Below are 14,138 nucleotides of genomic sequence, written 5' to 3'. Positions count from 1 at the left end.
CTAATCAGTTCCCTGCAAGCCATTTTAATTTGAAAACTTTTTGCCTGAAAAGGGCAGTCTGACATGGAAGTCCGACATATACTCTGGTCGTGCCAGATAAAGACCTAAGCTTGGCCATTAGGTCTCCCAATACCTGCCAAACATGGGACATATTTCAAAGACAATCACCAACGTTTCCAGCCCATCAATTGCAGTGGAACATGTCAGATGTGGGCCAGTATCTTCATCCGTTGGAGGAAATGAAGCATTTCTGCTCCCTGGAGTACACACGAGTCTGATCAAATTAGCTACCTTCAAAACTAATCCAAAATTGATAAAGCTCATCACGAATGATTTATTAGCAAAAGCTATTTTCTTGTTTTCATTTTTTAAATGTGAAGTTCACGAGGAACGCATCCGTACAAAAAAAATCCCACAGATGTAATTTAACAAGATGTATGCATCCGTATACAACCAAGACATTTATACCCTGATGGATACACATTAAGAGTGAAAGTGATATTTAGACTTTTGTCCATGTCTTGCTAAATTGAAATTGAACTTGTATCTAATGAACGAGTGTTCTTGATGCAAAGACTCAAAGTTGACAGATTTTCACAATGATATACAACCTATACATGTTCCATACATCAGATAGTTGAAAAACATCCTTTCATTATTTTCGCAATTATTTCAGATTTTCTAATGCATCCATATCTGCCATTTGGTTTTTTAATATAAAATAACTGTCTCTTTTTTCAAAAAACATGTAAATGTTCATAATTCAATGACATAACTTGACATACAAAAAGCAAAATCCAGTGGTGAATAAAAACAAGAAACTTGATATCATTTCACAGCTGTCAAACGTGTTAAACAATCCATGAAATGTTCAAAATCTCTTTTGAAGTCATCCATCTTTTGTCAATGAAAAAGGCAGCTTCAGAATTTTTAAAAATAATACATCTGGTTGGAAAAACAGACCTGTCCAGAAATAAAGTTTGGTATGTTCTGAAGTTAATGTCACCAAAAAACATAATGTGCCCACACACTCATTTGACTGGTGAAGATTTAGAGAAGAGGCAGACAGCCTTGTCCATGATGTCCCTGGAGATTGATAGCCTTTCTCTAATCAAATGATCTTCATTAATGCTGGAGTTAATTCAGGACTTCACCCCAAGTGAAGAATTAAATCGGATCACGAACTGAACAAATATTTTACAAAACACACAAAAAAAGAGCCACAAGCTCTGAAGCATCTGTCCATTTGTAGCTCACCTGAATTGTGAAATAATGGCGCAGGGGGGCAGACTAGAATTCTGTGAGCATTTATCAGTCTCATTGCTGGGATTATTCATACAAATTTCAGCTATCAAGGCCTTTCAGAGGAGAAACAATGTAAAAGTTAATGAAGGACAGATGATAACAACATCCAAAAGTAACATGTCTTATATCTATCATATGTATTACCGTATTCGACGTAATAAGCACCCAGGCTGCTCTCAAAATTAGAAATAGGGGGCTCTTATTAAAATATTATTTTGGTGAAAAAAAACAGAGTTGAAAGATAAATTTTGTGGTTTATGCTGACAGCCTGAAATGTTTATGTACGGCAGATATATTTTTCCAGAATTCTATTGCCCATAATTAATGGTGCATATTACACAGGAGTGCGTATTATACGCGAATGAATAAGTCTTGTTTACATTGATCAATCGGAAGGGGTGCTAATTTGGATTGTTCACGCGCCAATATATCAGCAAATATCGCCGTGGGCGCTTATTAGAGCGAGGCACTTATAACGTCGAATACGGTAATTGTGTTACTTGCCATCCTATTTTGTCTATAATACCATGCATGTTAAATAAAGGTACCTTTTGGTGTTGGTAGACTTTCCACTGCAGCTTTATCATGGGAATCTCCTTTTCTTTGGGAATCTGGAGCTGTCCTTCCCTTATTCTCTTCATCTTGCTCTTCTTTACAACTATCTGCATCCTTCACATGACTGGAGGCAGCATCCGTGCTTCCATCCTCCTCATCTTCAGCTGGTGTTTCTGTGGAACCATCTTGAGTTCCCAAGGAATCACTCCCATCTTTGGATCCCGTGGGACCACTCCCATCTTGGGATCCTGTGGGACCACTCCCAGCTTTGGATTCTGTGGGAACACTAGCATCTTGTGTTTCCGTGGAGCCACTTTCATCTTGTGACTGATTGGAACTAGCCTGTGACTTCATGTAGCACCGTCCTAGGAGGTTCCGCAGGAACAAGTTCTGGAAGATGTGAGCATCCTCTTTCTGGAGTAGCATGTCAAACAGCTTCATTGTGGACAGACAAACCTGCAAAGAAGGGGCAAATGTGGTACAAAAGTTCATAGGCGTACACTCAACACAGAATACTTGGTGCCCATGAGATGGTGGGTGGGTGAATTTGGTTTTACCTCGCTTTTAGAAATATCATGGTGGAGGACACCAGAAATGGGCTTCACACATTGTACCCATGTCAGGAATCGAACCCGGGTCTACTGCGTGACGAGCGAATGCTTTAACCACTATACTACCCGACCGTGCCCCCATGAGTTGTGGATTAACATCGCTTCAAATAACAGTTTTCATGGGAAAGAAAAGAAGTGTTAGGCTGGTGTCAACAAGCATAAGAGGTCAGGTGAAATGGGGTTTAACGTCACATCCAATATTGGTGCACTTATATAGCGATGTGCATGTATGTGTGTGTGTTGGGGGGGGAGAGCTGCTTGTACTTGTCCGGACTAATGCCCATTTTATAGTGCTAACCCACTGAGATACCATGCCGCAGTTTAACATGAATATCCCATTCAGACACAGTATAATGACTCCAAGCCAACCAGTCCTTTTTTTAGACTCTTATTCCGGAGCCTTGGGGGTACCAAGCACCACCTTTTGGTATGAAGCAGCCGGGCATCAAACCCTACGACCTTCCTTTCTCCGGGCAGACGCTCCACCACTAGACAAAAGAGGCGGCCTACTCAAAAGCAGTTAATGACCACCTGGTTGTTTCATATTACTATAGTTAATCTGTCAAGACATGACAGTCAAGAGATGACAGATTAACTATACAGGCCTGTATAACATGACAGATTAACTATAGTAATATGAAAGAATCAAGTGGGCTTTAGCTTCTTTTGAGTAGTATATATTTCACAAACCATTTCACAAAGCCATCATGCCAGACTACCATACCGTATTTGATGTAATAAGCGCCCAGGGTGCTCTCAAAATTTGAAATAGGGGACTCTTAATAGAATATTATTTTGGTGGAAAAAACAGAGCTGAAAGATAAATTTTGTGGTTTATGCTGACGGCCTGAACTGTTATATACGACAGATATATTTTTCCAGAATTTAATTGCCCCTAATAAAGGGTGCATGTAATACACGAGTGCGTATTATACGCGAATAAATAAGTGTACATTGATCAATCGGAAGGGGTGTTAATTGGGATTGTTCTCTTGCCAATATATTAGCAAATATTGCCATGGGCGCTTATTAGAGCGGGGCGCTTATTACGTCGAATAAGGTATTCCAGATCCGTAACACTGAACCACTCAAAACCACATTTTGGAACATGAACCCCACTGCTCAGTGACAGTATGACAGACTATCAAGCCACCAAGTCAAACAGTACAAGTTCTCCAAATCCCATCTAGTCTTTTCTTACAAGTGTTGGGCACTGGACATCAATACAACCCTAAATAACCCCAGGGCTGACCAGGTGGACCCTGCAGCGTGTGAAGACTCTCCACCAGATATAATGTAATCACAGCCCAGCCAGTGTATCTCTGACACAAGTCAAAGTGACTGAACCATATACAGCCTTAAGTGCTAATATCTCCAATAAATCCCACATGAAAATAATGGAGCAATAATTCTTCAGTAATCAGATGTATAATGTGAAATGAACTGTTTATCGTCTTTTGGGAACCAACACTCCACACACAATCAATAAAGGACAGAACAGGTTGTCAGTACCACATCTTGAGATTCCTGGGTCTCGACCGAAAATTCCTCCAGTGGCATCAGCAGCATCCTATACTGAATGACCTTCAGTTTCCAATATATTACATAAAGCCAAAATGTTCCGTCCTTACCCTACTAAGAACACTTCAAATTGCACATTTTCCCCCATCAATATAACCTTTACAATCACCGTGGCTAAAGTGGTTTGATCTATTTTCAGCAGCACCATGTATAGACACGAAAAAAGATTAACTTCCCATAAACATGATAACTTCCACTAGATCATGGCCAAATGAAACAATGGCTCATTAACCTGAGTGTAATTACCAGACTTCATACTCTGCTGGCAGGAGTCACCGAGGACGGTGCTGTCTTGTAAGGAGCATAAACACCTAACAACACATCAACAAAGGACTGCCATGATCAATCTTTTTGCATGTTTTTACTTTGCCACCTGTCAATATTTTGGCGCACAATAAACATTAAATCACGTTTAGAACATCATGGTTTGTTTCAATTAAGGAAATGGCCGTGTGGCCAATGAGCATGGCTGGATAGAGCCCTAACTAATCAAAAGTTAATGTAATGTTATTGTAATAAAACCTATTGGCAGCCAACAATTGGCCCAACCCCAGGAAGTGATGTCTTGTAAATGGGCGAATTCTGCTCTGTAAAGTGGGAAATGCCTCCATTGCCTGTTCATTAAAGTGCTTCACAGCTCAATAGTCAAACTTAAGGAACTTATAAAGCTCAAATTACATGGGGACTCAATTACATTCTAATTGCAGTTATGAACATGCCATTGTGACTATGGTCTTAGAAAAGACATAAATCAGAGTTGTTTGGCATCACTGAAAACGGTCTGACGTAAGGCCATTATCTTTCACGTGCAGAAATGCGGCACTGCATCTTAATCTTGTTATTTGTTTGTGACAGGGCAGTCATCAACGCTGACAAGAACCCTTTCAGTTTCTTTGGACATTAAGTCCTTGTTTGTTGGATTTAGGTGCTTGTTTGAAGAGCTTAAGGGACGGTAGTAATTGGAAATTATACAGCATGCATGATGGGAAAATGAGCCCTGGTCAGCATCAATTGGCACTGTGTCTGAAGTGAAGGAAAATGGAAGCAACCATAATTATCATAGTTCACAATCAGGACACAAAGAACGGCCATACTTCAAACGTGGAAAAGCTTAGCAATAAAAAAAATATTTTATCAAGGACAAGTGTATAAAATTGCCTTGTTTTCAGACTTCACTGTCCTGTAATATGCCATGAACAGTGAACTTTTGCTCGACAGTTATAGGATATGAACTATCATCATATCTGAAATAAAGATATCTGAAATGGCTTCCAAAGTTAGACAATGAACAATATCATTATAAAGGGCAAGAAATACAAGTCAGAAAATTGCTATGTTTGCAGACTCCACAGTTCTGGTGTATGTCACAGACAGTGAACTCCTATGACTTTACAATTCTTTCCTCGTCACGCTATGGCTGAAATATTGCTGATGTGACGTAAAGCATAACTCACTCACTACAATTCTTTCAAGAATGATCACTCTCAAAAGAGAAATAACTCAAAGATGAAAATGGCTGTCAAAGTAATCTTTCTAGAATCCAAACACAAAAGAAGCTAAATTAAAACTTGCAAATCACCATAAACATACACACTCTCCTTTTAATGATTTACTATTTGGCCACCAATAATCCAAAAGTCCAGAAGCAATACTGCTGCATCTGCCACCTGACCAAACATCAGCTAGCATTGTACTTACTTACTGCAAACACATGACAAGGCCAACTGTGGGCGCCATGTTCAAAGTGTTCAAGTGAGTGAGTTGTGTTCAACTCCACATTGAACAGTGTGTGTCCACAAGCTTTTGTAGCAACAAACTCTGCCTGAAGCCTATTTCAGTTGTATGATCCAAAATAGCTTCTCCAAGAGATATCCTTGGAATTATAAACTTTTGCCACTCATGACGATATGGTTGATTTCAAAAGAGACTTGGGTGAAATTCCCTATACATCACAACTTGAAGTGTTGCATGTCTGAGATGTTCAGCTCTTTGATCAAACCTGCAGCAAGGGTATGGTGTAGACAAACCTAGCAACATATTCAGGACACAGGCCCCTACACAGTGAATTGAATAACTCCTTTGACGTCATGCAAGACTCACAAAAGGGTGAGGTGAGGTGAAATGGGGTTTAACGTTGCTGCACAACAAGCACCATCTTTTAACATCTTTCAGCATGACGCAGCCGGGGATCAAACTGCCGACCTTCAGCCCTCCAGGCGGACACACAACCACTAGACTCACAACAGGGTGTTTGTTCCTCCTTGGGTACACAAACTGTTTAAGTAATGTCATCCACAAATGTGCTCCAAATTCTTTCAGTCTTAAGGCGTCACATCTGCATTAATTCAGTATATCATACGTCCATTCTTCTATGACCACAGACATGTTCAGAAGTAGCATCAGCAGCTCCATCTCTCTTATCTCTAACTTCCAGTTTTTTTCAGGTGAACTAAAAGTATTGACCTGCCTTTGTATGTGTTTGTGATGGGTGAAACCGACAGGGCAAGATACGCTCACCTTTTCGTAAGCACCTGGTATCTGATATCTGACAGTGATTCACAAACACATGCTCATGATATAGTCGGAATCTTACAATCGACTCTGCTATTGACAGAGATTTCCCATGACTATGGAAATGGTTTTGTCGCCTTTCTTTATTAGAATTTCTCTTTCTCATGAGCATGAAAGCTACAGCCAATCAAAATGCCACTTCTGACGTCATCAAACAAGATCTACTTTCATAATTGTACATCTGAACCCTGGCAATAATACATCAAACTAGAAGACATTAAGTTTTTGCTGGAAAAGATATCTTCCTGATGACAAAGACAGGGATGGAATTCCTCATGTTACAAGACATTCCAAGTTGAGATGGCAAGCAACAAGGCAAGATGAATACAAGTGATAGATTGTTGATTATGTGTATACTGCTTAAGGCTGCACTCAGCAATATTCCAGCTAAATGAAGGCCATCTGTATCAAAAAAGAAATTGAGTATGGACCAGACAATCAAGTGATTCATATCAGGAGCACTGATCTACGGATTTGAAACATGACATGCATCAGCCAAACCAGTGAGTCTGACCACTTTATCCCGTTATTCGCCTCTTACGACAAGCATGGATTGCTGAAAACAGGTTCTTCATAGGTAGAAAGAATAGTGTAATTTGATTGGATGGCCATTAGTAGCTTCAGGTTGTTCAGGACTCGACCCGTGAAGATTCGGTGTAGAATAGGTCTTCAGCAACCCATGCTTGCCGTTAAAGGCGACTATGCTTATCGTAAAAGGCGACTAACAGGATCAGGTGGTCAGACTCGCTGACTTGGTTGATGCATGTCATCGATCCCAAGTGCGTGGATTAATGCTCATCATATTAATCACTGGATTGTCTGATCCAGACTCGATTATTTACAGACCACCATCATATAGCTGGAATATTGCTCAGTGCGGCCAAAATCAGACTCAAAACAAAGATATGATGGCAGTTTGGTCCAGGCTCACTTGCACAAAACAATCGTAGTGCTACACGCAATATATTGAACCTTATGACATCCATCAGCTGATCATACACATTTTCATGTTAAGTTTGCAGGAAATATGATTCTTGCCTATTTTACTTTTCACAATTAAATCACTAAATCTTGAGCCAAATTTATGGATGTATTGTTTCAAATTTCAATATTTTCATAAAATAGGGGTATTTCTCTAGTTGCAATATCAAACTCACAATTCCTTAATCATGACAGTATCAATTTCAGAAGAAATTATATCCCATCATTCATAGTCATTTCCGTCAATTAATTGGGACCATTTTTACAACCGTGTAAGCTGCGACAGAGGCAGGTACCCATTGTATATCATAATCAATCACACTGTTGATGTGCACAGCATGGTGTGCTTTTTTAAAGAAACAACTGAAGACTGGATTCAAGTTTAAGATACTGAAAATCTTGAATTAAAACGAGCGTGAATTAAGTGCGAAAAATGCAAGTGGTCTTTGGTGGTATTAACTAAACTTTGCATTTATGTCTCCGAAATGACAGCCTCACTGCACACTTTGGATAGTGGAAATACCAACTTGAACATAAACACAAACACTGTTTATTGAGCAGCAGTTGTAACAAGTATATAACCATGTCATTCAAAGAATAAAGAATTACACCACTGGCATCCGTTGAGTTATCACTGCTGGGGTCAAGAGTTCTACCCACTCATGTCAAACTAAGCATCATTGAACAGTCCAGGAGTCCAGACAGACGCCACCCACACAACACTTCTTCAAAGGCCGACACGACCCAACGCGCTTCATAGGCTTCATCACACTCCTTAGATCTACAGCCTTTGTCTTGTTATCTGACTTCAAGTTTGTCCACACCTTCTCCTCATACCAATCATTGAACTGTTGTTGGTTCAAATAGTTTATTGCCTTTGAACTTCCTTAATGCCAGTCAACAGAATCAAGATATAAACTGTGTGTTGTTTTCAGGAAAACACTGTTTATTGTTTTTACGGATGTGCTCTACTTAGCGATAAGTGGTGCTATTTGCTGTTTGAATCGATTAAGGTAAGAGTATGTATCATTCCACTAGGCATGGGGTGGGGGAGTTGCATTAATGTTGAGTCGCATTTTTAGCTAAGGGTCAGCAGTCCTATTACTGTATTCAAGGTAATAAACACCCAGGGCACTCTCAAAATTAGGAATGGGGGCTCTTATTAGAATATTATTTTGGTAAAAAAAAACAGAGCTGAAAGATAAATTTCGTGGTTAATGCTGACAGCCTGAAATGTTTATGTACAACAGATATATTTTTCCAGAATTATATTGCACATAATTAAGGGTGCATATAACACACGAGTGCATATTATACGCGAATAAATAAGTCTTGGGTACATTGATCAATCAGAAGGGGTGCTAATTGAGATTGTTCACTATATTGTTCAATATATTCGCAAATATCGCCGTGGGCGTTTACTAGAACGGTAATTTGAAGACACACTGATTTCAAGATTTACAGCTTTGTACCAACAACATTAGAGATTTTGATCTTAGCTAGGATTGCAACTACAGCTGCTTTGTACATTTGGGCCCAGGGTATTTATCAAGATAGAGAGGAGACATACACTGGATGATCAAGATGTGCCCAGGGTATTTATCAAGATAGAGAGGAGACATACACTGGATGATCAAGATGTGCCCAGGGTATTTATCAAGATAGAGGGGAGACATACACTGGATGATCAAGGGTGTGCCCAGGGTATTTATCAAGATAGAGGGGAGACATACACTGGATGATCAAGGGTGTGCCCAGGGTATTTATCAAGATAGAGAGGAGACATACACTGGTTGATCAAGATGTGTCCAGGGTATTTATCAAGATAGAGAGGAGACATACACTGGATGATCAAGGGTGTGCCCAGGGTATTTATCAAGATAGAGAGGAGACATACACTGGATGATCAAGATGTACCCAGGGTATTTATCAAGATAGAGAGGAGACATACACTGGATGATCAAGGGTGTGCCCAGGGTATTTATCAAGATAGAGAGGAGACATACACTGGTTGATCAAGGGTGTGCCCAGGGTATTTATCAAGATAGAGAGGAGACATACACTGGATGATCAAGATGTGCCCAGGGTATTTACCAAGATAGAGAGGAGACATACACTAGATGATCAAGGGTGTGCCCAGGGTATTTATCAAGATAGAGAGGAGACATACACTGGATGATCAAGGGTGTGCCCAGGGTATTTATCAAGATAGAGAGGAGACATACACTGGTTGATCAAGATGTGCCCAGGGTATTTACCAAGATAGAGAGGAGACATACACTGGATGATCAAGGGTGTGCCCAGGGTATTTACCAAGATAGAGAGGAGACATTCACTGGATGATCAAGGATGTGCCCAGGGTATTTATCAAGATAGAGAGGAGACATACACTGGATGATCAAGGATATGCCCAGGGTATTTATCAAGATAGAGAGGAGACATACACTGGATGATCAAGATGTGCCCAGGGTATTTATCAAGATAGAGAGGAGACATACACTGGATGATCAAGGATATGCCCAGGGCATTTATCAAGATAGAGAGGAGACATACACTGGATGATCAAGGGTGTGCCCTGGGTATTTATCAAGATAGAGAGGAGACATACACTGGATGATCAAGGGTGTGCCCAGGGTATTTATCAAGATAGAGAGGAGACATACACTGGATGATCAAGGGTGTGCCCAGGGTATTCATCAAGATAGAGAGGAGACATACACTGGTTGATCAAGATGTGCCCAGGGTATTTATCAAGATAGAGGGGAGACATACACTGGTTGATCAAGATGTGTCCAGGGTATTTATCAAGATAGAGGGGAGACATACACTGGATGATCAAGGGTGTGCCCAGGGTATTTATCAAGATAGAGAGGAGACATACACTGGATGATCAAGATGTACCCTGGGTATTTATCAAGATAGAGAGGAGACATACACTGGATGATCAAGGGTGTGCCCAGGGTATTTATCAAGATAGAGAGGAGACATACACTGGTTGATCAAGGGTGTGCCCAGGGCATTTATCAAGATAGAGAGGAGACATACACTGGATGATCAAGGGTGTGCCCTGGGTATTTATCAAGATAGAGAGGAGACATACACTGGATGATCAAGGGTGTGCCCAGGGTATTTATCAAGATAGAGAGGAGACATACACTGGATGATCAAGGGTGTGCCCAGGGTATTTATCAAGATAGAGAGGAGACATACACTGGTTGATCAAGATGTGCCCAGGGTATTTATCAAGATAGAGAGGAGACATACACTGGATGATCAAGGGTGTGCCCAGGGTATTTATCAAGATAGAGAGGAGACATACACTGGATGATCAAGGATGTGCCCAGGGTATTTATCAAGATAGAGAGGAGACATACACTGGATGATCAAGGGTGTGCCCAGGGTATTTACCAAGATAGAGAGGAGACATACACTGGATGATCAAGGGTGTGCCCAGGGTATTTATCAAGATAGAGAGGAGACATACACTGGATGATCAAGGGTGTGCCCAGGGTATTTACCAAGATAGAGAGGAGACATACACTGGATGATCAAGGGTACGCCCAGGGTATTTATCAAGATAGAGAGGAGACATACACTGGATGATCAAGATGTGCCCTGGGTATTTATCAAGATAGAGAGGAGACATACACTGGATGATCAAGGGTGTGCCCAGGGTATTTACCAAGATAGAGAGGAGACATACACTGGATGATCAAGGATGTGCCCAGGGTATTTATCAAGATAGAGAGGAGACATACACTGGATGATCAAGGATGTGCCCAGGGTATTTATCAAGATAGAGAGGAGACATACACTGGATGATCAAGGATGTGCCCAGGGTATTTATCAAGAGAGAGAGGAGACATACACTGGATGATCAAGGATGTGCCCAGGGTATTTATCAAGATAGAGAGGAGACATACACTGGATGATCAAGGGTGTGCCCAGGGTATTTACCAAGATAGAGAGGAGACATACACTGGTTGATCAAGATGTGCCCAGGGTATTTATCAAGATAGAGAGGAGACATACACTGGATGATAAAGGGTGTGCCCAGGGTATTTATCAAGATAGAGAGGAGACATACACTGGATGATCAAGATGTGCCCAGGGTATTTATCAAGATAGAAATGAGACATACACTGGATGATCAAGGGTGTGCCCAGGGTATTTATCAAGATAGAGAGGAGACATACACTGGATGATCAAGGATGACGTTGTCTGTGCCAGAATGTTTCTTGTCAGAAATACCAAGCAGCTTGTTATCAGACCTTGAACACAAAAACAATGGCTGACATCTTGGAATGCCCACGCAAGGAATGAGTCACATTAAGGCTGCATGATGTCATTCTTGTAGTCAATAACTACACAAACCCTTTCACGACTGTGCTTTGTAAAAACACATCATACATGTCTTTTCACTGGCCATTTCATGATTGATGTTGTGGAACTCCCACACACAAATCACCAAAACATATTCTCCTTTCAAATCCTTCTTTTAGTGTGACAGAAATTTCATTCCTTTCACAAAAGCAATAGGATTATTGCATAACTAAATTGATGTCTCCATCGCTAAAGTACTTGTTATTTAAAGTTGATGATCAAATGATTAATTAAATTATTAATAATACACAGCAATACAATGACTCTCATATCTTTTTCTGTTTGAGAAGTTAGGTAAACAATGTCACCTGTCTATCGCTTTCATCTGACGAAAAGAATTTGCTACTTGAGGAAACTAATTTCAACATAATTAACTTGCAACCAACACAACTAACACAGAAACATCCATCAAAGCCATCAGATACTGTAATGACTTTAAAAAGATGATTAATTCTGAAACTTAAAATAAGGCTTAATGGCTCCAATTTCGTTCAAATAAATTCTTTTTAAATTCTCCAATTTCAGAGTTGAACTCAAAGAAGTAAATATTCCTCAGTTTCTGACAGTCAAAGAAACAAGGAATAGCTATTTTCAATTATCCCATACTCAAATACACACAAAGAACAAATGGAATATTTTCTTGAAATATTGGCACCTAGATAATTGAAACTAGTATACCCATTGCTAGTAGCCGTAGCAGTTCATACTATACGTACTTCTATTTGTCCTTGAGGATACAGTAAATGTGTTCTTGAAAAAAGTAAATAGGTAATTTGAAAAATATTTCTATCACATCTTTACAGCCAGTAACAAAATGGCTATCATTTCTTTGTCCCAACAGATGTAATGGCTGCAACAATCATGACAATTATTTTTGTTTGCTTTGGAAATGTTGACAGCCCTATTTCACAGAGGTTTCTTCATGAGACAGGGATGTAACTTAAACTGAGAGTTACCAGCCTAAATATTGATATAAGGACACCCCTCAAAATCCTGAAATTCTACTCGCTGTCAGGAAAACTTTAACAGACAACATGACTCAGGCTAGTGGTCCAAGGGTGCAGTGGTCCAGTGGTCCAGCGCCAAGTTGGATCCTTGCAGTAAGCAACCCTAACACTTTCCCCAGCGTTAGAAATTGGCACTAGTCCTGTAGTCCTTACCAAACTGCCCAATAGTAAAGGTATCCTAAGGACTAGTAGAAATTGGCCCATTTTAAGGATTTTGCTATATGTTATCATTATAAGGACTAGTGGACAAAAACTGTTAGTTTCTAACCCTGTTTCCCACTATTTCATATTTTACACATGGCAGTCTGCTAGTCCCAGACAAATACAATTCAGGAGGTGAGGTGAAATGGGGTTTAATGTCGCGTCCAAGATTATTGCACTTATATAGCGACGTGTATGCACGTGTATGTGTTTGTGTGGCTGCTAGCTCACTGAGATACCATGCCCCAGTTTAACATGAATACCCCACTCAGACACAGTATATTGACTCCGAGCCGACCTGTCCTTGCTTTAGCCCCTTAATGCGCTGAGCCAGACAGGGTAACAACAAGTACCATCTTTTAACCTCTATTGGTTTGACGCGGCTGGGGATCAAACCCTGGACCTTCTGCTTTCTAGATTCAATTCAGGAAGGACTATTGACATTTCCTTGTTGACTACCACTTGTACAATCAGGTAGATGGCACCTCTGTAGCAGGACTAGTGACATTTCCTGGTGGACTACCCTCTTAACAATAAGGTAGATGGCACCTCTGTAGCAGGACTAGTGACATTTCCTGGTGGACTACCCTCTTAACAATAAGGTAGATGGCACCTCTGTAGCAGGACTAGTGACATTTCCTTGTGGACTACCACCTTAACAATCAGGTAGATGGCACCTCTGTAGCAGGACTAGTGACATTTCCTTGTGGACTACCACCTTAACAATTAGGTAGATGGCAACTCTGTAGCAGGACTAGTGACATTTCCTTGTGGACTACCACTTGTACAATTAGGTAGATGGCAACTCTGTAGCAGGACCAGTGACATTTCCTTGTGGACTACCACTTGTACAATTAGGTAGATGGCAACTCTGTAGCAGGACTAGTGACATTTCCTTGTGGACTACCACCTTAACAATTAGGTAGATGGCACCTCTGTAGCA

The 14,138-nt window shown here is 40.4% G+C and overlaps 1 protein-coding gene across 2 annotated transcripts in view; it reads right to left on the bottom strand.

Annotated features, from left to right (window-relative positions):
* Positions 1-14,138, bottom strand: part of LOC139452621 (FHF complex subunit HOOK interacting protein 2A-like) — a 105,179-nt gene that overhangs the window by 41,840 nt on the left and 49,201 nt on the right. For both annotated transcript variants that reach the window (XM_071234156.1, XM_071234157.1), the window contains exon 11: positions 1,854-2,316. In XM_071234156.1, coding sequence (XP_071090257.1) covers positions 1,854-2,316 — 463 coding nt within the window. The remainder of the gene's footprint in view (positions 1-1,853; positions 2,317-14,138) is intronic.

This window comes from Haliotis cracherodii, unplaced genomic scaffold (assembly GCF_022045235.1).
Source record: "Haliotis cracherodii isolate W230 unplaced genomic scaffold, xgHalCrac1.p SCAF_9, whole genome shotgun sequence".
Classification (NCBI taxonomy): Eukaryota; Metazoa; Mollusca; class Gastropoda; order Lepetellida; family Haliotidae; genus Haliotis; species Haliotis cracherodii.
Note: the sequence above shows the minus strand (reverse complement) of the source record. Positions and strands in the feature narration are given on the sequence as shown.